This window comes from Dicentrarchus labrax, unplaced genomic scaffold, assembly GCF_905237075.1.
Source record: "Dicentrarchus labrax unplaced genomic scaffold, dlabrax2021, whole genome shotgun sequence".
Classification (NCBI taxonomy): domain Eukaryota; kingdom Metazoa; phylum Chordata; class Actinopteri; family Moronidae; genus Dicentrarchus; species Dicentrarchus labrax.
Genome location: NW_026136707.1, coordinates 4,067,359 through 4,092,371, shown reverse-complemented (window position 1 = coordinate 4,092,371; position 25,013 = coordinate 4,067,359). Strand labels below are relative to the sequence as shown.

The 25,013-nt window shown below is 40.7% G+C and overlaps 1 protein-coding gene across 1 annotated transcript in view; it reads right to left on the bottom strand.

The window, feature by feature from the left end:
- Nucleotides 1-25,013, bottom strand: part of LOC127367641 (raftlin) — a 98,211-nt gene that overhangs the window by 28,865 nt on the left and 44,333 nt on the right. The window contains exons 4-6 of the mRNA XM_051407669.1: nucleotides 17,488-17,596; nucleotides 10,851-11,337; nucleotides 3,647-3,850 (exon numbers count right to left, since the gene is read on the bottom strand). Of these exons, the coding sequence (XP_051263629.1) occupies nucleotides 3,647-3,850; nucleotides 10,851-11,337; nucleotides 17,488-17,596 (800 nt within the window). The remainder of the gene's footprint in view (nucleotides 1-3,646; nucleotides 3,851-10,850; nucleotides 11,338-17,487; nucleotides 17,597-25,013) is intronic.

Sequence of the window (25,013 nt, the reverse complement as noted above, 5' to 3'; positions counted from 1 at the left end):
CCATCCTTTAGGCTATTTAGTCTATGAGTTTCAGAGGCTTTTAGTAGTAGAAGGTTAAAGCTTTTAGGGATGAGCAAGTACATCATTAATTGTATCTGTAGCCTGTCTATCTGTTCCACAAACTTAATGTACTGTATATGTATCGTATTCTAAATGGGTGGGACTTAAACTTGAGCTTCAGTGCAATTTTCCTGATCAAGAGTAAGAAAACGATATATATTTTTAAATTGAAAGTTTCTATATTTAAGAGTGGATATTGACACATTTTACTCTCATCGTACTCGTCTTCTTCTGTACTGCATACAGTGCTCAGAAACTATACCTGCCAACTTCCAGATATAAAAAATTTAAAGCAACACATTGCTAAACAAGAATAAGCCTAACAATCTTAATTGCTAATTCGCACTAAACACAAAGTTGATCTGGTGACAGGAATGACATCAATGAGTTTTGCAAACATTTGGTCCTAAACCAAAGTATTGGACTAATTAAAATGTCAAAACCTGATGACGGTGCAAGACAAAAAGTGAAGGGATTACAATTTCTCTTGAGGGCAACGTGGATATCTATACTAAATTTCATGGCTTTCCATCCAATGGATGTGGAGACATTTCAATCAAAACCGCAAATGTGAACCTCATTGTCGTACTAGAGTAAAAGTCAGGGGACCACCAACGTCCGTCACCCTCTTGGCATCATTTATATCTACACCAAATTTCATGGTAATCTATCCAGCAGTTGTTGAGATATTTCAGCCTGCAGGAACTGACAGACCATCCATAATAAAAACCAGGCTCAGCAACACTTCCTCTGAGGAATAAATACTGTAAAACAATATTAGTACAACAGGATAAGTGTAAAAAAAATTGGGCATAAGAAGGTCAGTCTTAGAAAAAAACACAATTACACTCATTAGACGGCACGTGTATCTGTCAGGACATGAAAGCTGGTTGCTCTGTATCTAAAAACAAGGCTGTCACTGTCACTACCATCTCCCATCCAACTGCATGCTTCTGTCTCTGTCAGTCCATGTCCTTTAACATGCTGTTTTGCTGTCAAACATGTCCTTGATGTTTATGAGGTTGAGATGGTCTCCCGCATTGTGTCGAGTGTCTCATTTTGAATTCAGAAACTTGTCTCAAAGAAGTTGCTAAATATGGCAACGGCAGGAATGGATACTGATTCTAAACCCGAGCCGCACGGCTGTTTGATGTAATTAGCTGCTAACAACAAACGGGATGCCGCTTTGATGTCATACTGCCAGCTGCTCTCAAGAGACCAAAATCCACAAAGTAACAGCATTCACCTCTGTAAAGTTGTCGGTTTTCTAAAGAGGTTGAGCTTAAGCTGTGAGCTGAATTCAGCCCTATAAGTCAGTGTAGGCAGAGATTCATAATGCAGCTGATCTGCTTTCTATCCTACCCAGTAATTTAACTGTTCCAAGAGACGCATATCTTAGCAGTGCATGAAAAATGCAAAATATGTTAGAGGACCATAATAGGCAGAAAAAAAACTGAATCATAATAATACACTTCATTACTCCATTCTCAGGACATAAAATATGCAAGGAGGCACTAATTTGTTATCAGGTTAATTATCTATGTTTCAGAGTTGCTGAGGCGTTCACTTTCCCAGATTAATGAATTATGACTCTTATTTACTCTGGCTGGCTTATTTCTCCAGTGTCAGAGCGAAGCACAGAGCCGCCGGGGTCTGATGGAAGAGGAAAACCCAAACAGGAAATAGTTTAAAAGAGGATACCAAACAGCTCTATGTCTTCTAAAGAATTCTCCACAAAGAAGGAATCATTATGTTGGCCACACACACTGGTGAAAACCAGTGACTCTGTAATTTGTTAAACATCATTGCAGTGTCTCAGATAGTTTCATTTAAAACCTCTTGCAATTTAGCCACCAACTTCTGATGTCAGCTACAAACTAGTTGTTCAACCTTATAGCAACTGCATGTTAACATGCTCACAATGACTTGCTGATGTTAAGGAAGAACAGTGTTTGTTATGGTCATCATCTTACTTCTGTGTGTTAGCATGCCAACATTTGATTGTTAGCACTAAACATAAAGACATTTGGGGCCCTATCTTTGGCGATCTGAAACGCAAGTATCAAACGCAAAAAAGTAGCTTTGTGGGCGGATCTCGGGCGCTGTTGCTATTATGCGGGCGGGATAAATGACTCTTGCGCCCGGCGCAAATCTAAAATGGGTTGGTCTGAAGTAGCTACATTAGTCATAGGTGTGGTTTGGGCGTAACCTGCAATAAACCAATCAGAGCGTCATCTCACATTCCCTTTAAAAGCAGGCGCGCTTGTTCCATGGCGGATTGCTATTATAACGGCGGATTGGCCAGGCGCACGCCAGGAGCGGTTCATAGCCGAGGAGACCGACGTGTCCGAGAAGTGTCATTATTGACATGAAATAAATGTAACACAGCCATACAATAAATCAAAACAATGTAACGCAGCTTTGCAGGAAGAAGACCCTGGCCTCGGGTGCAGTGCGCACGGGCCGAGCAGTGCGCAAGGGCCAACTGAGGAGGGAACGGCGCAAACACCAAGGTGCAGAGGATCCAGACCCACTACACGCCGGAAGACCACCCGTTCCTGCAGCAAACCGGGTTTGACATGCTGGAGCAGGAGCTGTCCGGGATGCGGCACAGTATTAATGCTCTTGACTGGTGGCGATGTTGCTGCTGCCTCTCAGGCGCATCCCCTCAAGTCTGCGCCCTTAAAATAGCATCTGAATAAGCGCCACTGACTTTAGACTAGGTTTTTCCTGGTCTGTGGCAGAATTGTTTTCTGAAACAGCAAAATAGCACCAGGGAACGTTTGCGCCGGAACACGCCTCCTCTTTTCGCTGAACCGCCCCCCGGAGCGCAAGTTCATTCCCTAATTTAAGGACGTGCGTCGATGGAGGGAAAATTCCAATGTGCGTTGAGTGCAAAATAGGAATTATACAAGCGCCAGTGTACAAAGTCAATTGCGCTGAGTGCAAGATAGAGCCCAATGTCATCAAGTATGAATTTCTCTACCAAATCTATTCTCTCCAATAGTTTTTGAGCCCTGATTGCTGCAGCTTCTGCAGTCATCCAGCGTATGTTTGCAGTATCAAATCCTGCAGTATTACACCACTTCTTGACACAGAGGAGTCAATTGTTATTCAAATATGTTCTGATTGTTTTCTGGTGGAAAATGAATGCCAGCTAATGCATAATTAATGACACGCAGGCCAAGGTTCTTCATTACCTGCTGCAGGCTTTTTATTTTAGAGAGGTTGACGTGAATTTGGCATCTGATTGATGTTGGCATTTTTTGTGATAATACTGCCGAGGGATTAAAAAAAAAAAAAAAGCTATTCAGGAATCTTTTTGAGTTTTAATAACTGTAAGAGTCGGAGCTTTCAGAGTACATGTAGACCAAGACTAAGGTGAAGGCTGTTTTACTATTTAAGGGAAGAAAATTATTGTGTGTGAGATGTAACCTAAAACAGGGTGTTTAACATGTGAATTTTATTAATTATTATTAATTATAATTAATAAGGATATTAATTATCCTTATGAGACATTTCGTCCTACATCCATTACCATGGAAACCGAAGTGTTCTGCGATAACAGAAAATCATGCCTGCTTACCGTTCACGTTGCCCAGGTGGAAGTATCCATCGACCAGTGAGGCTCCATTGTTGAAGTGCTGGGTCATGTGATCCAGCCAGTTGGCCTCAACACCTTTGACCCCTTCATCACAGTTTTGAACTCGCAGTGGCACCTTAACAGTGTAGTACTTCACCTGGCCCTCTCGGACTGGCGGGTGGTTGTACAAAGCGAGCAGTTCCGCCCCTGTTGAGACACGACACAAAACCAAACTAGGTCATTGATTTAACTCAGTAAGGGTTGTGGCAATACAGATGTAGCTTTTGTGGACGTTCCACGTTTTACAGCATGATTATTGAACTGCTGCTGTACATTGGCTACAATCCAAAATGTAATTTGGCTCCGTCTGTTGGAGCATTTTTCCTCCCTTCAGATGTCAAAACTTATTAGAAATTGCCCAGTAAACGGTTGGCTGAGACAGCAGAGTTTTGGTTTAAAATATGTTTGCCATACAAACAACTATCTGCAGTATTGTGATAGGATGGAGGAAATGACCCCTTCCTCGCTACCTTTCAGGACTTCAACACTAACCACTCAATCAAACTGTGAGCAACGTTGTGATAATCAATTGGAAGTACATTTATTTCCTACGAGATAAGCAACAAGGAAACTCAGCCAGTTTGCGGACAGTCACAAGATTCTTGGCCAAGAAATGTTGGCCACAGTGTTCCTGTCAATAGCAAATAACAATTTTTATGCTTTCTTGTTTTCCAACCAGTTTGATTTTTCTCTCCCTGACAAATTTGGTACTGTATGAGATAGAATTTCTCCAAAAAGGATGGATGAGATTAAAAACCAGCTCAGTAAAGTGGATGGTTTGCATGAATCTTTGGAAATAATTCCAAACACTGCGCTAAAGAAATTTGCCATATTAAAAATTTGGCATTGACATGGAAATTAATGCAGTAAAATTGGACACATTCAAAGCAAAAATACAAAAAAGTAGCTGAGAACTTCTAACAAATTTGACCTTGTCTTGCCAGTTGTCTAATTATGTGGTTCAATTTTGATTTTGTTTTTATGCTATTTTAGGACCTTTTGCCTATGCGCTGCATTCTGAATCTGTTTTACATTAATTTCTGGTGTCTTGTAAGTGGGCAGAACAAATCTGTATGCAAGACAGTATAATAAAAACTTCAATATCATTATCATATCATGAACAAAAGTCCCACCTGGCAGGTTCAAAATAAACGAGAAATGAAAGAGTAATACAAGATGAGATTTGTGTCGCCCCAAGCTGGACTCACAAATACGCTGAAAATAATTTCCAAGGGTGCTGCTTCTTTTTCCAGTTGGTTCTTTTTCAACAACAAACGTGAAGTGAATCAAAAGCAATTTGATCATATTCATGCTACAAGTCGTCCTCATATTCCTTTTAATGTTTTCTAGAAGTGATGTTACTCTGCTGATGCAGAACTTAAAAGGGACCATTTCATTGTAACCGAGTTAATTCATGGTATAACCTTGAATAATGCATTAAAAGCTCTCCAGCTAGCTGTTGTTTATATCAAGCACAAATATACATAATGCAGTGGGCCTCAGGAGGGAGAAACAGGCTTGGAAATGTGCCCACAGTACGTATGTCACTACTCCTCGCTCATATCATACTAAATCAAAGTGGAAAGAGTTTTATTTGTTGTGATGTGAGTGAGTGAAATGTTTGCTCCGCTTAGCTCTGAAAAAACACAAAAACGTGAGATGTGAGCAGGGTTCGAATCAGGCAGGAAGCTATTCAAATCGGGTTTGGTAACATTTTACCCTTTCTTTCCAATGCAAATGTCGGACTGTCATTCCCCAAGTGAACCAGATGGATGAGCAGAATGTGCGGCACTGCCACCCACCCACCCCAACCCACACACACACATGCAGTAGGACACGGGGTGGTGGTGGTGGTGGTGGTGGTGGCGGCGCCGGCGGTGCTGGTAGTGGTGGGGGAGTCATGGCTCAGTCGCTTTGGTTCCTCCGTCCGTCCATCCGTCCAGCAGGCACCCAGGAAGAATGAATCATTTATAACCATTTCTTGTCTGGCTCGTCTGACTCATGTGACAGCTGGCCACCAAATTCCCTAAATCTTGTCATTTGTCACTCTTGAGAATAGTTGAATCACAGCAGAATATTCACACACCCTCCCCTCATCCTCCCCATGTTACCCATGTTACAACAAGGACAATATGGCAAACAAATCTTGGACAACACGCAGCAACAAAATGACTTCCCATTCAACATGTCTCCGACTTGCCAAAACAACACGTTTCCTCACTGCGAATGACTTTGTGGAGATCTGTATCATAAAAAACTGATTTACAGTTTATGTGCACAAGCCTGAGATAATGTATCACTACAGTTTGTCCCATGAATGCTTTCTCTATGTCAGTGAGCTTCGAGCAGGTCGTGAAGAAGACTGCTTTTGAAAAATTGTGTCATGTATACTAACTAATTTAGAAATGCGGTAAGGCTTTAGGTCACAGCTCTTATTTTCTGTAATCACACTGTAATTAGATAAGTAACGCCATTAAACCGTGATTCCTTTGCTACTGATGGGACTGTTATTTGTTCCATTTAAAATAGCTTGCCACAAAATAAAAAGCCACTAGTAAGAAACATGCTGTCAGGCCTCTTTCTCACAATATTAAATCTTTTATGTATAATAGCTGAGAGTTTTCCATGCATTATACGTCCTTACATTCTAATTACACTATGATTATGGCACTAAGACGCCTCTAATTGAAGCGGAGGAGTAGGTAGCTCATTTTCTAACCTTTATGTGGTCAGGAAAGACTTTCTGGGTTGTAAACATCTTTTCAGCAGTGCTCTGTTCACAGGAGATATACTGGAGCATCAGAGGGATTAAGTGGCTTGCCTAAGGGACATTTCCCTCCGGCAAAGGGGGAGTTGGTGGCCACCGACAGATAAGAGGACTATCTGCTGATATTTATATGTAGGCATAAAACATCTGTCTCGCATCTGTCCGTCACTCTGGACTGCAGGACAATGGCATTCATGAGCACTTTAGAAAGTCATTTTGATAGAAATCTGTAGGGCTGCCCCTGAAATGTCAATGATTTAAATAATCAGTCACCCGACATTTTTTCTGTCAGATTACAGCCTTTTACATTTTTTTAAAATGTTAGCTACATTATTGTATACAGAGCAATTGAGACAGCATGGCAGGCTGTAAATGATTACAAACATCTCAACGTTACTTATCTGAAAAAACTAAAAAATAAAAACATGAACGGATATTAAAAATGACATGATTATAGTGACAGATGATAAACACATTGCATCACTTTCCCCCTGCGGGATTTCACAAGCCAGGACCCAAACCAGTGTCCCACCAGTTCACATGTTCACTTTATAACATTTTATAGTTCCTGTGAGAAACTGCAGAAGAACAGATACTTTATTGTTTGGAAGAACACAAGGTTAAGTGACCTTTGATCTTTTGAAACTCTAATTAGTGACCAACAAAACAAATCTCTTGCCAAGCTCACCACTCCCCTTGTGCTACAGTGGCTAGTAGATGACACAAACATTACTGTGTAACAGAAACTTTTCCGATCAGAGATCTGCTGGAGAGCCAAGAAACAGTGGTAATAACACTGCAGTCATTTGCTTTTTGGCTGTATAACAAGAACAAGGTTTGAAAGCCAGAGATGTCATCTTATGGCAAAGTAATTGGTCGTGATCAATAACTTTATTAATGTTTCAGAGAATTATTATGGTCATTTTTGAGCTATAGGGCGGTAAAAATCTTACTTAATGCCCCAGTAATTTGATATTTATGGATGTACTTGCGTATCCTTGTGTCAGACACACACACACACACACACACACACACACACATACACACACACTGAAGAGTATGACTAAGTCCTTTAAGCCTAATCGCACAAATTCATTACATCAGCAGACGACCCCTAAGTCTTTCAGAATAAAGTCTGTGTAGCTAACCTGACTCTTGTTGTCGCCGGCAGACCTGGCTAACAAGAAAATAAGTGCATGAGTGTCGTTAGGATATTAAAAACATGTTGCTTCAAAGGCTTATCTCAAGGCAGCCCGGCGGTCCAAATGACGAGGTCGGTGGCATCAACCCTGCCATGATCTTAGCAGCGTAGCTTTCCAACATGACATGTCATCATTTCAATGTCTGTTTCTATAATCTGAGAAGATGGACACTGATCCCATCAGAGCAGAGATAACACTGATCTCAAGGATAAAACCAAGCAGCTGAAAATACTCCTTCTGCACATTGACTAAGATGCTTAAGATTTTAGACTGGTATTCCTCAGGATTACACCTGTGCTAAAGCTCTTTACAATTTTAAGTTGTTTGTTCGAAGCTCATTATATATGTCTGTAGCTTTGATAAACTTATATCCTGACATGAAACTCAATATTGTCGCAGTTTCACTTCAGGTTCATGATGTCCCCTGAACACCTTTTTATTCCAACTCTATCTTCTACAAAATACAAACATACAAGTTTTTGGGAAGAGGTAACGTTGTCGGTTGTGCAAAACACAGGAATGTGTTGTTGGGTGATTTGCTCAAGGTTATAGAAAGACAAATATTGAAAAAGTAAACATGTCCCGTCATTTGCCTTGAATCAGCATTGACTTTATCAATATTTTATCAGCCAAGTACTTTGAGTTGCCTAGATATAAACATGTAGGTGCCACAGATGTAGTGTAGGAAAAGAGGAAAAATATGGTATAAATGTTTCCTCAGTATGTTCATAAATAAATGATCCATTTAATTTCCTACAAAACATTTTTGCTCATGTAAATCAGTTGCATCTGAAATTAATCCTTAGGACACTGTGTTGTCTTATCCATACATAAGCGTACAGCTGTCACTACCATGTTATACTTTCCATTTGGTCTTCCCCCAGAATCCCTTTCCTTCAAACCATCCAAGCCTTTGAATCTCCAAACTTATGGGCTCAGTTTCTATCCAGAGCTCCAGTCTCAGGGATGGAGATCCTCTTTTCGACCGTAAGCCACAGACTTTCGCCAGCTCCACTGCCAACACTTGCACGGCGTTCACCTCAAGATCTGAGGATTAGCGAGGACAAGCCGGCAGTACCCGAGACTCTTGGGCCTCCTCGGCAGACTGGGCATTAGTAGAGAGGGACATGGGAGCTTGGCAGGCTCCTCTACCACCCCGGCTGGCTGCTACACCGGCTCTGCTGGCGTTGTCGCAGAGATTCAGGGGGATGAAGGTGGGGGTATAGAGAGAGAGCTGTGAAGCTGAGGGAGGTAGAGGACAAGGCAGTGGGGGATTATCTCGCTGCAAAATGCACTGTAGGGAGGCCCAGATGGACCAGTGGGCTGTGGTCTACCGTGATGCCAAGAGTGTGTTATCGCACACATATGAAGACAAAGACACACACAAACAAAAGCATAAAGTATGTGCATACCAAAGAGTACATTCATTATGCAACACCTGGTATAAGGTGCTTTGAACCTAATTCGTATTGCACACTGTAGATACAGATATACAGTATACGCACAAACACACACACGTTAACACTCCCACTGGGAGTGTATCTAATGCACAGTTAGCACATTGCACTGACACATATCACAAATAGGTTCTGTGAGAGGAGGAGAGCGTGTGGGCGGGGGGTGAGAGTGGTGGGTGTCTCCATCTGTCAATTCAAAATGCTCAAATAAAGCCGAAACTATAAATGTCTGTGCTAATTTCAACACCATTCCCACAGAAAAGGGGGGTACCATGAATAAGTAAAAGTGGTGTAGGTATGGCTCACTTTCTGGAAAGACAGAAAGTGAGCTATGAAATGTGCATTTTCCCAAAAACCCAACTAAACTGCGAATTTCACAGACTCCTGCGTCATCGCCTAAGTGTGAGTGTGAATTTGAATGCACCACAGCTATAAGACGATTCTTTTTGTGTAACGGATAGAGAGGATTATATCCCAAGGCAGCACATTGTTGTGTAACATTGAGGCAATAGCAGGAAATGACACCTCCGCAGCTGCCAAGTGTTTCAAGAGGGATCTACGGCACCACGCTGTTCTTTAGTTAAACAGCCAAAAGGTATGGCTTCAAATAAAACCAAAACACAAGTTACACAGATATGCAGAACGATATTGGCTAAAGATTAGAAGCTGTCATTTTAAATCTATCTCTGTGAATATGTGAGACAAAAAGCTACTGAAGACAGCGGATGCCCTTCGGTGCATCAATTAAACCCCGACTGTTTGTGCTGCTCTGGGACCAGCAGTCGACTGTGGTTTGATCAGGGAGCTCACAGGTGTGAATGTGCATAAACATGTAGCTCAAAAAACAAATAATTTTTGAGTTGATAAATGGGAGGACAACATTCATCCAATGTCCGTAAATGATGCAGAAACTAGCCTGAGTTTCATCGGCATTGGGCCTGTGGCAGTGCATCAGTTGCGGCCTTTCAGTTTGAAGTTTTGACCTTTAATTATCTTAATTATCATCCCTCATTAGGCCTTTCTGTGCAATTTGTAAAGATAGCTGTGTGGCAGGTCCCGTATCATTTGGACTTAAGAGTCTTTTAGTTTTAAAGCTTGGTAAAGTTTTGAAATTTTGACCTTTAATTATAGGGCCCCCATTTGGCCAATTAGTGTATTTTCCTTTAAAGGGTCTGTTCAGCCAAATAACAAAATAACGTATTTTCTCTCTCACCTCCAGTGATATGCAGCCTTGCAAATACTTGTTTTACACACCCGTGTTTTGAGATACAGTGTGTCTGACTTTTCATATTTCGTACCTTTATTTCTTTAATTGTATTCTGTGTAACGTAAAATGTCTCCATGTTTTCAGGGGCGAATCTAGAGATATATTCATTGGGTGGCAGAAATATATGCTGATTTAATCGCAAACAATCACATATATCAATATTTACTTGGAAAAGCCCATTGCTGGGGTGGCCAGGCAGTTTTTTACCCCTCTAGATCCTCTGTTGTGTGTTTTGTCTATTAGCCAGAAGAGGAATTGTCCAATCAAAACCTGATCACAAAAAAATTAGTCAACATTTAACCTATTGTTGTGATGACTTTGTCCCCCCTCTTTTCCCCCCAGATTCATTCATTTTTCACAGCATGAGAGTGCTTTACAGTTCTAATTTACATGTTATTTGCTTAACACATCATTTTCCTTTTAGTTTATTACGGCAATCATAGAAACCACTCACCATCACCCCTCCGCAGGCGGTATCTCGGCCTCTCCTTTGTGTCTCTGCCACTGTCTTTGTTGTTATTGTGACACGGCGAGTCCTCCACCGTCAGTTCCTCCGTGTGCTCCAGATCTCCCTCTGATACTGGAGACGCCGCAGGCGAGACCTCATCCAGACTGCCCTCCACCCCGCCCCCTGAATGGTTCCCAGTGTTCTCACTTTGACTCTTCTCCCCACTCGGTGCTCCTTCCCCAGACTTACAGGAGGCTTCCTCATTCCCCTCTTTGTCCACTGCTTCAGCTTGAGCTCCAGGTTCTGCATGGTTTCTGGGGCTTGAGGGGTTCGAGGGGCTGCAGCTGCCCAGGGAACCGAGCACAGAGCTGGGGCTGGAGTGCAGGGAAATTGAGGGGGTGTCTGGTTCTCTGATCCTGGTGCATGGGGCCCCATAGGGTTCCTGGACAAATCCCACAAACATCACCCCTTGGTCAGCAGCATCCTGGATCTGCTGTTAGGGAGCATGAACAAGAATTAGAAGTTAGAATGATAATGATGCTACACATACAGGTGATGCCACTAATACTACTTTGCATTCACTGATTAGAGCTAAAATCTGATATGTTGAGTGACAGAATGGTCAACTATTTTGATAATCAATTAATTGTTTCAGTCATTCATTTTTTAAGCAAAGATGCCAAAACTTCATAAATGTGAGAATTTGCTGCTTTTCTTTGTCATATATGATAGTAAATTGATTATCTTTGGGTATGGACTGTATCAAAACAAGCTATTTACCGAAGTCAACTTGTGCTCTGAGAACTAGTGATGGGCATTTTTCACTATCTTTTCTACAATTTACAGACTAAAGGATTAATTGATTAAATAATCCTTAGTTGCAGCCTTAGACTGGATTATATTGTTGGAGGTCGTGGATGTGGAGCTCCTGTTGCACTCGTTATTTTTTGGGTTTAAAGCATCAGCAAAATGCCAAAAAATGCAAATTCAGGATGCAAAATAAGAACAACCTATGAAGCAGAACATATACACAAAGTTATTTCCCAAGAGATCTCAAACCGAAACCAAACTTTCAGACATCAATTATCTTGAAATGGAATTGTTTTTCCCACAATCCTCTTCATGGAGTCCCCTGCATCTGTTGGATCTTTGGTTTTTTCTACCCCCTCTGTTTTATTTCGTTCCTTCCCAGCAGCTTCTCCAATCACACAGCTGTTGATTAGATTGGAGCGGCCACAACCCCAGTCAGGCCCAGGCCGCATCCCAAATCCAGCGCTCCACTTTTTTTCTCTGTCTTATTGTCATCTGGCATTTTATGTCAATATTGGGTTTCTGCCACAGAGCGAGATTGAAACGTTAACTGTCAGAGAATGTTAATGATGCCGTTCTCCATTTCTGCCTTCCTCCACCAACCACCCCCACCCCCCAAGCCAAGGCGGTGCCTGTCTATCTCGGGCCAGAGTGAGGGAAGAGAATAAAAATCAAATCAAATGTGCAGGTTATTCACTATGAAATTAAATTGGAAAACAGTCACATTGTTTCCAGCCATATTGTTTAATATCAGTGAACGCTCTCTGGGTGCTTCCACATCATATTCCTCATACCAATATGTTGAAATGGAATTGCTGAGATAAAAGGGAGAAACTGTTGTATCTCATTTAATGGTAATGCAGGCAGTCAGAGAGAGAGAGAGAGAGAGAGAGAGAGAGAAAGAGAGAGAGAGAGATGAATGGCTTTGACTGTCTAATGTTGGTGCAGTTGATAGAAAAGTACATTCGAATAGTGGGCTGTAATAATCAAATTTATTTTTAGTACCATTATTATTATCATTATAATTTGATCAAATCCCTTGTTTGACAAAGTGAACCATTCAGATTTGATTTCTTTTTCCAGAAACATCTTGCCAACGGTCCAGCATTGTAACAAAGAACGCAGATAAAACACAAATATACTGTGTAATAAGTGTATTTGAGTGAGAGAGAGACAAAATGGGAATAAATATGTGCAAAGTCGAATGTATTGATGATTCTTTCGGAAGAATTCAATGTCAGTAACTAGCGGGACAAATAAAAGAGTCTAGCGCTGAAATTATTAGTTGATTCATTTAGTAGATGAACAAAAGAAAATTAATGGACTGCAATTTTTATAATTGATTAGTCGTAATTAAATTAGCAAAAATTCTGGTTCCAGCTTCTTAAATTTGAGGGAATTTCAGTCTGGACCATAGTCAGTAAATATTGTGGACAGAGCTTCCAGGTCTGTGAACTAAAGCCAACGCATTAGTGTCTTAAATATACAATCTGTGTATATAGAATGTATATTTAAGACAGGGGGCAAAAAAGGCAGATAGTATGGAGTATTATGGAGAAATGACCCTACTTTCACCTTGATTGTGTGGATTTATTAGCTCAGTAAACAGTTTCCTAAAGAGAGTTTATGGTCTAAATTACTAGTTTCAAGACTTCTTCCATGCATGTATGTAAAATAGACAATAAAGCAGTGCACAATGCACAAAACTCATCAAACCAGGCTGTGCTGATCAAATATGAATCAAGATTCTGTTACTGCATTGCTCATTGCTTGCTTAAAATCTTTTCAGAAACATATTGTAGTGTACTGTTTATCTGTAATATGAAAATGTGTGTCACTGGGCTAGCCACCATTGTTTCCTGCTATGGATGAGTCAAAACTGCGCAGCCAATGAGACCAGTTCAACTCGCAGTATGTCGCAGTAGTGGCTGGCTCCAAAAAAAATGCATTACGAGGACCAAAATACCCAACCAGAGGCTTCAAAACCGTACACCTCAAACCAATGGGTGACATTACAGTAGGTTTACACTGGTCTGGAGCAAAAACAACCATCTGACCTATAATTGCATTTCTAGAGCTGTATGCTGTTAGGGTGGTGAAAGATACTCAAGACAAACAGAATATGTCCATTTGATGTAATGATGGAGCCATAAAAAACACATGGTCTTGGGTACGAGTATTTCCCTCAGTATAAACATCATACAGCTTCAATTAAAAGTTGGAACAAGATGATACAGAAGAGGTTACGGGCTACAGGGAAACAAAAGCATAAAACTGGAGTCTAAGGGGCAAATTGAATATGAGAATAATTGTTAGTTACAGCCCTTCAAGAGTCATGTCCCACAGACACTTGGGATAAACTGCAATACACGTTCTACAGTATCAAAACAGAATAAATTGAGGACAAAAATTAGCATTCTTCTAAACTTCTTATTGTAAATGAACAGACAAGTTGCTCTGGCTCAGAAGGAACCACCTCAGGTCAAGAAAATTAGGTTTCGAGGTCAAAAAGCAAACTTTGCATCACATAATTTCTCTTCATTAACTGAAATGATGCCAAGCACAAACTTGATGAAAAATATTCTGGAAGCAGCTTCCCTTATTCTGCCACCGGAATATCAACAGCCTGAAGTGAAAAACCCATTTCAATTTTGACTTGAGACCACATTTCCTATTTCCCCCGTAAGTTATTAAAGTGGCACCAGGAGGAGGTGTCTGAAGGTCAAGATGAAAACCCCGGAGAGAGAGATTGAGGAGGGCAGAGAGAGTGAGGAGAGAGATGACAGAAAGAAAGGCAGGGGGATAAGGACAGATATTGAGACAGAAAGAGAGGAAGAGAAAGGAAAGAAAATTAGAGAAAGAAAGAAGATGAAAAGAGAGAGAAACAGAAAGAAACTGAATCGAAGAGAGAGACTGAAGGGAATGGACTTCTGCACTGACTCCTCTACCACTCATCCATGTCCACTTCCCTTTTAATAGATTTCTAGCATGGCCTCCTCCTCCTCCTCCTCCTCCTCCTCCTCCTCTTCCAGCAGTCCTGTAGCAGCTCAGTAGATTAAAATGATAACCAACAGTAATGAGGTCCTACAGGACTGCGGTTGCATGACTAATCGAAGGGCAAAATGTACAGAAAAGTTCAGGAGCGATGCTTCAAAGGCCGACATAACGGACGGTAATATACAGATATAGGCAGGGGGGTTGAATCATGATGACGCAGCATAACCAGCTCACAAGAGGGGAGGGCGTGTTCATATATATCATCTGAAATGCCATTTCAAACAGGCTTTCTACGGCAGTGCATTCTTAACAGTGACATACTACAGAGCCAATTCATTATCAGATCAGCGAATGTGATTTCAGCTTTCTGGCTCCTGTCAGCTGCTTTCATCTCCTCTATGGAAAATACAGAAATGTTCAGCTGGTTTGCTAATTAACTTTAGCCTTGAATTATTGAGGAAACACAGCTTTTAGTATTTCAATCAGGCACTGGGAAGCACTGCAATTCAACAATATGCTGTATTTTACAATGCCAAATCATACAAATCTTTAACTCTCTATGAACCCAGAAATAAATCCTTTCATCCTGTGATGTCCGCGAGACAGACATAGAAAACTATGGATTTAAAAAGACAGAGACTCATGGATTTTGGTTTTAAAAATGACAAAATTTAAAAAAAAGAATAACTGTTCAAACTTCACAGTGATACAAATGTTATAGGTCCCAGTCAGAAGTGGAAAAAGTAGTGCACAAAAAGGGTCCGGTGTGTAACATTTAAGAGGATTTATTGGCAGAAATGGAATATGATATTCATAACTATGTTTTCATTAATGTATAATCACCTGAAAATAAAAATCAATACGTTTTTGTTAACTTAGAATGAGCTGTTCAAATTGACAGAAGCTACAAACTGCCATGTTTCTACAGTAGCCCAGAATAGACAAACCAAACACTAACTCTAGCATTTTTGATGTGTTATACAGCTACTGTAGTTTCTCCTTCGCGCTTCGAAGGGGAGGGTGAGGTGACGGAGTTGGAACCTGCAACTACACTGGTATATGCCACCAAATCCTACACATGGTTGCTTAAAGCAGCTATAAGGAATTTTCATGTTGTGTTGATTCTGGCTCCTCTTGCTCTGATTACATGGGAAATCTGAGCGCATCCAAACCAGTGACAGGCATTGAAAAAAACTGTAAAAATAGCCCATCTTCTCGCTGATGGTCGTGTTTGTTTATGTAGTTCATGTAGAGGCATCAGTACTAAATTGAGACTGTTTCATAACCAGTTAAAAACTCCTTTTAGTAGATTTAAGTAAAATGTTCAGGTATTCTTTATTTTGTGCAACATTATACTTCTTTTCCTATAGTTATAGGTATGGAGTTTAGTTCTGCCTGGACTAGTTACAACATAAAAATACCGTTTAATGCTATGTTAATAACACTCTGAAATGGGCTATTCTCTGTAATGAGTATTTTACTATTATAATTTTTTGCTACTATATATGTTTTTACTTTTTCTTGTTTTGGAGTATTTTTTTATACTGCTGAATTGCTATTTTCATTTTCATCAGAAATCACAGGTCTTCACAGGTTCGACACCATACCTGGGTCGGCCCAGGTCTAAAATACATTTGCTCAAATTGTATCTGTTAGGATCCTATTGTATTGCAGAGAGTCTGTGTGTAAATTTGTATAAAACTTGCATCTGAACAGACCTGCTATCAGCTTACAGTGCGTTATAATTATAGCAGGAGAAATGTGTTCTTTTGAGGTGAGATGGAGAGAGTATATTCTGTAATGCCGGTAAAAATGATATGTATGCTGCTCTTTTTGACCACTGCTGCTCGTTAATTGGTGGTGCATCACCCTGTTGTCAGTGTTACTGTTCTCCTTCTAGTTGGATCTTAAGGTCTTGTGTTTTTCTTTTAATACTTTTCTACTTCTTTCTCCGCAGTCCGTGGGTCTCCTTTTGATCAGGTCTTTTCTTCGGTTTCGGGTAGGTTGTGCCCATAAGTAAGTTTTTTTCAGATGGGGTGGAGGCCTGTCAAGACATGTTGATACTTCTTTTATATTATAACTACTGTTATTGATTATTGATCCCAATAACCAAGAGGATTACAGCATCTCACTTCCTGCTGCCCTGCCTAAATTTGGCTCCATGTAATTCATGACAAAACTATCTATCAAAGTTTTTAGACATCTATGTTGACACTCTGGCTTTGGCTCAAGCGGAAAACTGTCAGATGCTGCAGTTAATAATGTTCTACAACAAGCACATTTCTTGTGTGTAGTAGTAGAAGCCTTTTAACATTGCTCACATAAGAGCAGTGGTAAGAAAGAGTTGTAAAGTAACCACTAATTCATACCTGACAGCGCCTGAAATACACACACTTCAGCACCATCCCATGCTTTCTTTGTTATTTTTTAAAGTGGCAATTACTCCACAAACACGGTGTGCTTCATTGGCACCTGTGCTCCAAGCATTCAGTGACAAGTTGAAGTTGAAAGCTTTCAGCCTGACAGCAGTGTGCTTGCAAGCAGGTTAAGCCATGTGGCTGATTCACTAAAATACAGTTGAAAACATACAAACATTGTGCTCCGTGACATGCTGAACAAAGTAAGAATTTGGTAGCAGACTGAGTTTATATTGTTGTATTAGGAAAGTATCTTCACGTGGTCTTCTACATCTGCTTTGGATCTCTGACTCAGTATCTAAAGACCACCGCTATTTCTCTGCATTCTCCCCTCCCTATCTCTTCCTCCCTGCATCCCTCCTTCCAGCTGGTCACAAACTGACAAAACCTTCGACTTGGCATTTGTAAAGCAACCCTACCTTCTTGACGTAGCCCTGGATGAGCTCTGCGGTGGGCACCTGCTCAGCAGACAGACACTCTTCCAGCTGTAGTTTGTACGGTGGGCAGACTGACTGGCTCCATTCCGCCCTGCAGGCACCACAGTCGGGGAGAGAGGACAATGAGTTTCAGCCTTTCAGTCAGCCAGCCTGCTGGACAAATGCTTGCGATACACGAGGGTACCCATGCGTTCACTCACATGCAAACACACATTCACACAAAGCCTAAATTTCTAAAATTACAGTCATAAAACATCCACAAATAAGGTGCTATTCATAGACCCAGGCATCAAATCTATAATACAGAAAGAACCCCCTATCAACAAATTACACTGTATCAAGAAGCTTTGTTAATGTTATTGTTGCCCTGTGGGAGGCGGGAAAAAAATACAATAAAACACTTAAGTGAGACAAAGATCCACATGGATGAAAGAAAACACATGGGTAGCAAAGAAAGAAGGAAATTTAATGCAAATCTCGTCTTGCCCCCCGAATCACATCCCCCCTCAGCTCTCCCCGCTGAGGCCATATCAGTATTTTGAGCTAGGAGAATCTATTTATATGGTGTTGTATTTTTCCTATTCTGTCCTCTGGAGGAAATCCCAGAGCTAGCCCTGAGGAGACTAATGCCCCAGCTTCCATCTCCCTGCTTCTCATCCTGTTGACAAGGGGAAGATGCCCTGCACACCCTTTTCCTCAGTGTGCTACAGAGTCTGCGTGTATATACAGTAGGTGTGTGTGTTTGTGTGAGATGGCTGTGTGTGTGCACTCTGCAAGAGCTTTGGCTTTACACGGACACCTGATGTGTGGGAGGATAAAAGATGCATGTGTGCATGCTGGTGTGTGTATTAAAGGCTGTGCTTTCAGCTTCCCAGTTCAAGTAAAGACTCACTCTGACCACACTTACATGTGCCTGCCTGTGTGTGTGTGTGTGAGTGTTCCTAATGCTTTATCACAGTGATTTTTTTGCCATGCCCCCCATTGGAGGGCAAATTGAGCAATTGCATGTATCGCCTGTGAAGAAAATTTAGTAAATCAGCAGCAAAAACAACAATTTAACAGAATATTTTTTGGGGGAAAATGCTTATTCACTCTCTTGCAACTGACCAATAAATATTTGAGAGCATAACTCTGATTTTTTGTAACCTCTAGACAGAGCTCCGCTTTCCACTCTTAATGCTTAGTTAAGCTAAGATAACCAGCTGCTGGCTCGAGCTTCATATGTAGCATATAAAGTCAATCTTAGCATCTAACACTTGGCAAGACAGTGAATAAAAAATAACACACAATTCCTTTAATGTTTAAAAAACTGAAAAAAATGTTTAAAAGATGTTAAAAAGTAACTATCCAGACTGAAAGTGCAGATTTACATACACTCAGATTCGTCAATATATCTTTATTTAGCAAGCTTGCGCTCTATCTGACCTTCACAAGCGCATAAGTAAAAGAAATGGAAAAAATCTAGGCAGCAGAGGCCGAGACTTTTAGTCCAGATGGGTCTACATCTAAAAACACTGGATTCTACACTTCCCATTCAATAGCCTTTTTCACCCTCCCTGGCCCTCAGCTTGTCACACAGGCTCTAAATTTGTAGTCTCCAAGCCCAAGCTGAGATAGCTCCAGTAATTTTCTCAGACTCGACAAAGCTCCTTCCAGAGCTATAGAAGACATTAAACAGCTGTTTTCACAGGCTACTACTACCTGTGACTAGTAAATTCACTTTGACATGTAAAGTTGGAGTAGTACCCCCTTAAAGTTTGCTCAAGCTGCCAGAGATTCTGTAGACAAAAGACACAAGCCTGTCCTGCTGTATTAACAGGGAACCTGAGAGTACGATAAGCTTCTTTATATTTTCTGTTGCCTGATGAGACTCACCTGTTTTTTTTCTTCCCTATCAAAAATGTGCCTATATTTTACTTTGAATGTCATTTTAATGTTTGAACAGACTGTTTTAACTGAGTTGAAGCATTCTTGGATTTTCCCACATGAATCAGAATCATGCAGTTTGAAAATCACTTTACATCCTGGCCTAAGACTTTCTGTTAGACTTCACAGCATATCAGATGCCCCTCATTTATATCATTCCAACCCCCCGAAAAAACAACGACAAAGAAAACCTCAAAACATAGTCACCACAGTTCTACTCTATTGTCACTGACACCCGTCGCTATGCGTGTATCGCTGTCGCAGCACACAGCAGAGCAGAAACTGGGCCGACTGACTCGTTAAGTACAAACTTCACACGCTCTGTGAAACATTCATTACAACGAGCTGAGAGCAGGCTCTCGTTTTTCGCAGCGTCATAACATTTAAAGGCATGATGGCAGAAGCCTGGTAACACTGTCAAAAAAGGTGGATGTATCCCCTGTTGGTTGCGACATAAAGCACAACCAACCAGCCTGGTTTTGCTCAAGGCACATCTTCAGGGAACAAAACAAAGAGAAAGAGAGAGAGATACAGACATTTTTGCATTTTGTATTATACTTAGACTATAAACCACCTACAACGTGTTTTGGCAATACTGTACTGAGAAGTCAGTCTGCAGGTGTAAGTTCAACACCTTTTGTCACGACAACATAAATCCTTTTGGAGAAAAAATTAAAAACCAGACAACCTATCAATAAAATAAAAATTATTCAGTCATTCTGGGAGATTTTCAAAACCAAGGGCACATAAGCACTAGACTGTGATTTCTTTTTGTGCTGTCAAACATTTTGCATAGAGCAGGTGTCAGCTCTTTTTAAATGGTGAATACCTCATTTTGGAATAAAACTCTGGATGGAAGGAGACTTTTGCCTGCAGAGTGTCAGGGAGGAGTCAGAGAGGAGGGTGAGAACAACAATTCAAACAGTGCGCTCAGTCCTGGAGGGAGGCCTCGGGTTAAAAATAGCAGCTGCATCACCTGCAGTCCATCTTCTCTGTGTGAAACGGTGACTTTTCATGCAGCGTGCAACACCGACTGTCAGCATCCGAGGTCTCGTGTGGTTAGACGGGTGTCAAATGCCTGCCTGCCTACCTGGAGCTCCCTCCTGGGTTAATACACCTGCTAACCCCCCCTTCCCCTCCCCTCTTGTCTGCCCACAGATGGGTCACATGCTTTGTATCGCCATAGAACATCTTGTGTTGGACTAATCACTCCCACTGGAGCTCAACGTTCACATGGTAACTAATTGCTTATTACCTGTTAATGGCTTGCTTTGGGATTTGTTTTAGCAGTGTAGTGGCTACATCATTTGTAAATGTGCGGTTTCCAATTACACTGTGTTTACTGAGGTATGAAAGAGATTGTGTTGACATATTATTGTTTTTCACTGGAAGTCAATCTATAAAAAAAAGTCTACCACTAGTTCAGTCTTTGTTTGTTTAAACCTGAAATTTTCTCAGAACAAACCTCCAAGCTAATTTGAACTGGATTTGTTGAAGAAATGTTCATTTAGCGTCACCTTCTTCTTTTATTATATACTTGGCACCATTTGTGGCAACAAATGTTAATTCCTTTGGTATTTCTGTTAATTGAGATGATGCTCTTTTCTTTGTATGATCAGCAATAGTCACTATCACTGCTGAAAGAAGGACTCCAGTCTTAAGCTATAATAACATAATTGTGTGCCAATCCCGTCAAATAGATGTTGTTTCCCTGAATAAGACTCGGACCTGCTGGTGGCTTCAGAGAAAAAGTCATAGGATCACAAAAGTAATTTGAAATGATCCTCTAGGGACCTTGAATATCTACAGCAATTTTACAGCAATCCATCCAATAGTCACCAAGATATTCTAGTAAAAACCAAAAATGTCAATCTCATAGTGTTGCAAGAGGAAAAACCAGTAGGCTGCATCCTTTGGAGACCATGCAGATCATGGCCATCCATCCAATTGTCGACATATTTCAGTCTGGACCAGAGTTGTGGACCAACTATTGGTCAGTATCATCCATAAAGTGACATTTTGACTAAAAAGCAATTGACACAGCTTTTAAAGGTTAATTCAGATGTTCAATGTTCAAATTCATTTAAATGGTCAGCATTGTGAAAAATGAGTATCTTGCAATGGACTTGCAAATTGCATATAAATACTTGTGACTTTGATTGAACTTATAAAGTAAAGCAACAAAGTATGCGTTTAGTGTTTTAAATTATTACTTAATTAGTTAGTTTCCTGTTTCAGGAAATTGCTTGAGAGGAGCTGAATTGCATTTCACTACAGTAAAAGCTTTTCGCACGCTACAGAAAAAAAGTCAAGGCTGAATAAAACCATTTTCCCATTGTAGTTAATATGTGAATGAATTCCTTTTTCTTTTGCATCAGGAATCGCACATACCTCCATCACGCACCGCTCATATATTGGTATGACTACACAGTAAGGGAACATCTGAACCCATGTTTAGCACTCTGTTACTGTGAAGCTTTAATAACATAGCACACCTCTCCTAATGTCACATTTTCACAAATCCCCTCTAATGGTTTTTAGTCTGTACCTCTTTATTTTGCTCTGTCTCCATCTCCATCTTACGCTCTCCACCCTTCTCCTACCGCTCAACCCATCTCTCTCTTTCAGTCCCTCGCTTTCTCTGCCTGAGCACACGGGAGCTCCTTGCAATTACCCAATAATGATGAATATATCCCATCAGACATTGCCTGCTGAACTGTAACCCTGTTCCATCGCAATCAAATTGAACAGTGAGAAATTTGACAGTTGACATTTAAAATTTTCAAACGGTCCAATCCATTCAGTCTGCATTGCAGTTTTCTTTTTTTCTTCTTCTTTCCCGCAGCGGGTCGTAACTGGGGGGTGGTCACTGTCAATGACAAATTACCATCTAAGGTTTCTAAAGTTATAACCCACTTAACGAGATATGTCAGTCAGGTGACAGTGTCTTAACATTTACAGATGACACAGCGCTGTATGTACACAACCTCTGTGTAGTTCTTGACTGTGCATGGATTCCTGCAGCGTCACCCTCTCCATGGAAAGTGCCTCGTTGGCTGAGCTTTTTACACTGAGGCTAATACTGTAGAGACTTGACTGTGATTGTTTCGACATACTGTGCATGCTAAATAAAGACGCCTATACACCAATGAGCTCCTCTACCTTGACTTTGGCTTTGTCTTCAGCGCAGTTGCAAAAAGCTGTATGCTTTGGAGCGACAGATGAATGGCTGCTCAATGTTATGCCTCTCAGTCCCATTCACTGTAACCCCCACCAACCCCCTCCCAGTCTTCTTCTTCTTTTGATTTCTGACAGTGAAAGGGAACTGGAGAGGAGATGCTCTGATTTTTGGTTTCTTTTCCTTCATTTTTCTCTGGTGGAGATTTGGATTCCCCTGGGCTGGTGCTGATGTGAGCAGCTGTCTCCACGGTGACAGACGCTGGAGATAAAGCCTGGGCCCCGCTTTCGGCCGGGGCCATCAAAGGATGGTAGACTCCTCTGCCCTTTTCACTCAATCTCTCTCTTTCTCTGTACTTTTTTTTTTTTATCCCATTCAGCCTTCTTCTGTCTTCCTCTCTCTACTTCTTCACACTGCAACTGTGATTTTCTTTTCTTCTTCTCTTCCCCCTCATGGTGTCTTTTTCTCCAGAGCAAGGCAAGCATGTCTTTTCAAAAAAGCAGAGATGCAGTTCATTCAGCTGTAGCCTTTTCATACAGGATCAATATTTCTGTTGTCCAGTTTTGCAGCAGCGGATGGCTGAGCAGTGCTTGGTCTGGGCATGCCAAAAGTGAACCTGAGGTGTTCTACACAACAGCATGGGAGGTGATTACTAATGGACAGGAAAAGGCAGATGAGGTGCCATGAATTTCAACTATATGACCTTCTTAAATGTGGCAGACTGCCTTGTTTTCATCACACAATAGATGCGTTATAGTCACCTTTATGAATTTACAAAATAGGTGCAAAGTAATAGGAGTTATTATTAGTTATTACAGGGTTCCAAAAGTAAAAGTCACGTTCTTTTTCCTGTACAGTGATTTGTAACTGGCGGATCCAAGGCTTGGTTGTAAAAAGTATAAAAGTACAGTATAAAAGATGAACAACTGAGTTAGAAAATTTCTGGATCTTGGATAAAACGTCAAAGGTACAATTGTGTTCATTAAAATGTAAGGAGACAAGTCGAAGACAACGTGTTTCAGTAAGAGAATCCAATCATTGAGGTTAAACCTCAGTTGCGTGCGCCACTAATGCTGAGCTAAAAGATTACACTATGTACAGTAGAAACCTGATCAAACATTTAGCAGTTTAAATCACTTCACTTGAGGATTCTGAGTCAATTTTGGATTAATTCAGCAAATGTTGCACTGTGTTTTTTTCCCAACAGTAATGACCAACAGTTCTGAATGTACTACTGCTCTGATTCACACCTCTGAATGGCTTCTTCTCAAAAGCAGTGGCTGCTGAGACTCAGTGGTACCATTGAATGCCATCTGCTAAACCAAACTGATGAGGGACAAAAACATGATTTTTGATAAATTTGATGAAATAATTAAAACAGACGGACATAACAGCAACATATGGCATTGATACATTCAGGAGAGATGCTGAGAAACATAGAAGATATCATTAAAAGGGAAATAGGAATTCTGTCCGTAAAAAAAACGTGAATGGTAAGCAAAACAATCCAAGATACTGTTTAATACCTTTTTAATGTGCCACTGAGGTGGAAAAGCGGACTGACAGAACTTATACTGAGTATTCAAGTTAACCTACCACTCACAGTTAAGTGTTTTCCACTCCACACACAAAAGAATTTAGAACAAAAAGATTGGGGGTGTACATTTCTGCAATGTCCTGGTACAAATCTAGTCAGGGAACCTTCCTGCATGTCGCCCTACGTTTCTGTAACCTCTGACTCTATAGCCTTTTTTTTTGTTTAGGTATGAGGACTTGATGTAATGGAAACACAACTAATGAGGGATACTCTTTTAACATTTATCTTTTGAATTAAAAACTTCTTGAACTGAATGCAATCCTGATGGATGAAGATGCCTCTGATAACAAGACCTGGATGTGAGGAACATACGGCAACAAGTTTTTAAAAGATTTTTTTTTTCTGTCAGAGAATTCAGTTTCTTCCTGTGGTTGTCAGGTGATTGACACTAAGCAAGGCATATCTTAACACCTTGCACTGCACCACTCTGGGAAAATTACAGTGAATAATGATAAAACAGAAAGTTTGACAAACCCAAATTAAGTTGTCATGTTTGCTGTGATGAATTATCTCACGCTGTGGAGGTTGTTTCTCACACTGTACGACAAGAAAAAGCTGTGGTTTCTTCTGAAGGGAGGAAAACAAACCCTGATATCTCCAACAAACACCAGCAAACAGGCATGTTAGACTGTTGGCAATAACTTGAAAACAGTTTTTCCTCAGGACACAATTTCTGCACACTCTCACTGCACCTAAGAATTTAAATTATCATCAGCAAACATTTGCACAAACCAATTAATTGCTTTGCTTCTAATTTATTACTTTTAGACTGCATTATTTTCACTGCTCTTCTCTTTTGTTATGTTC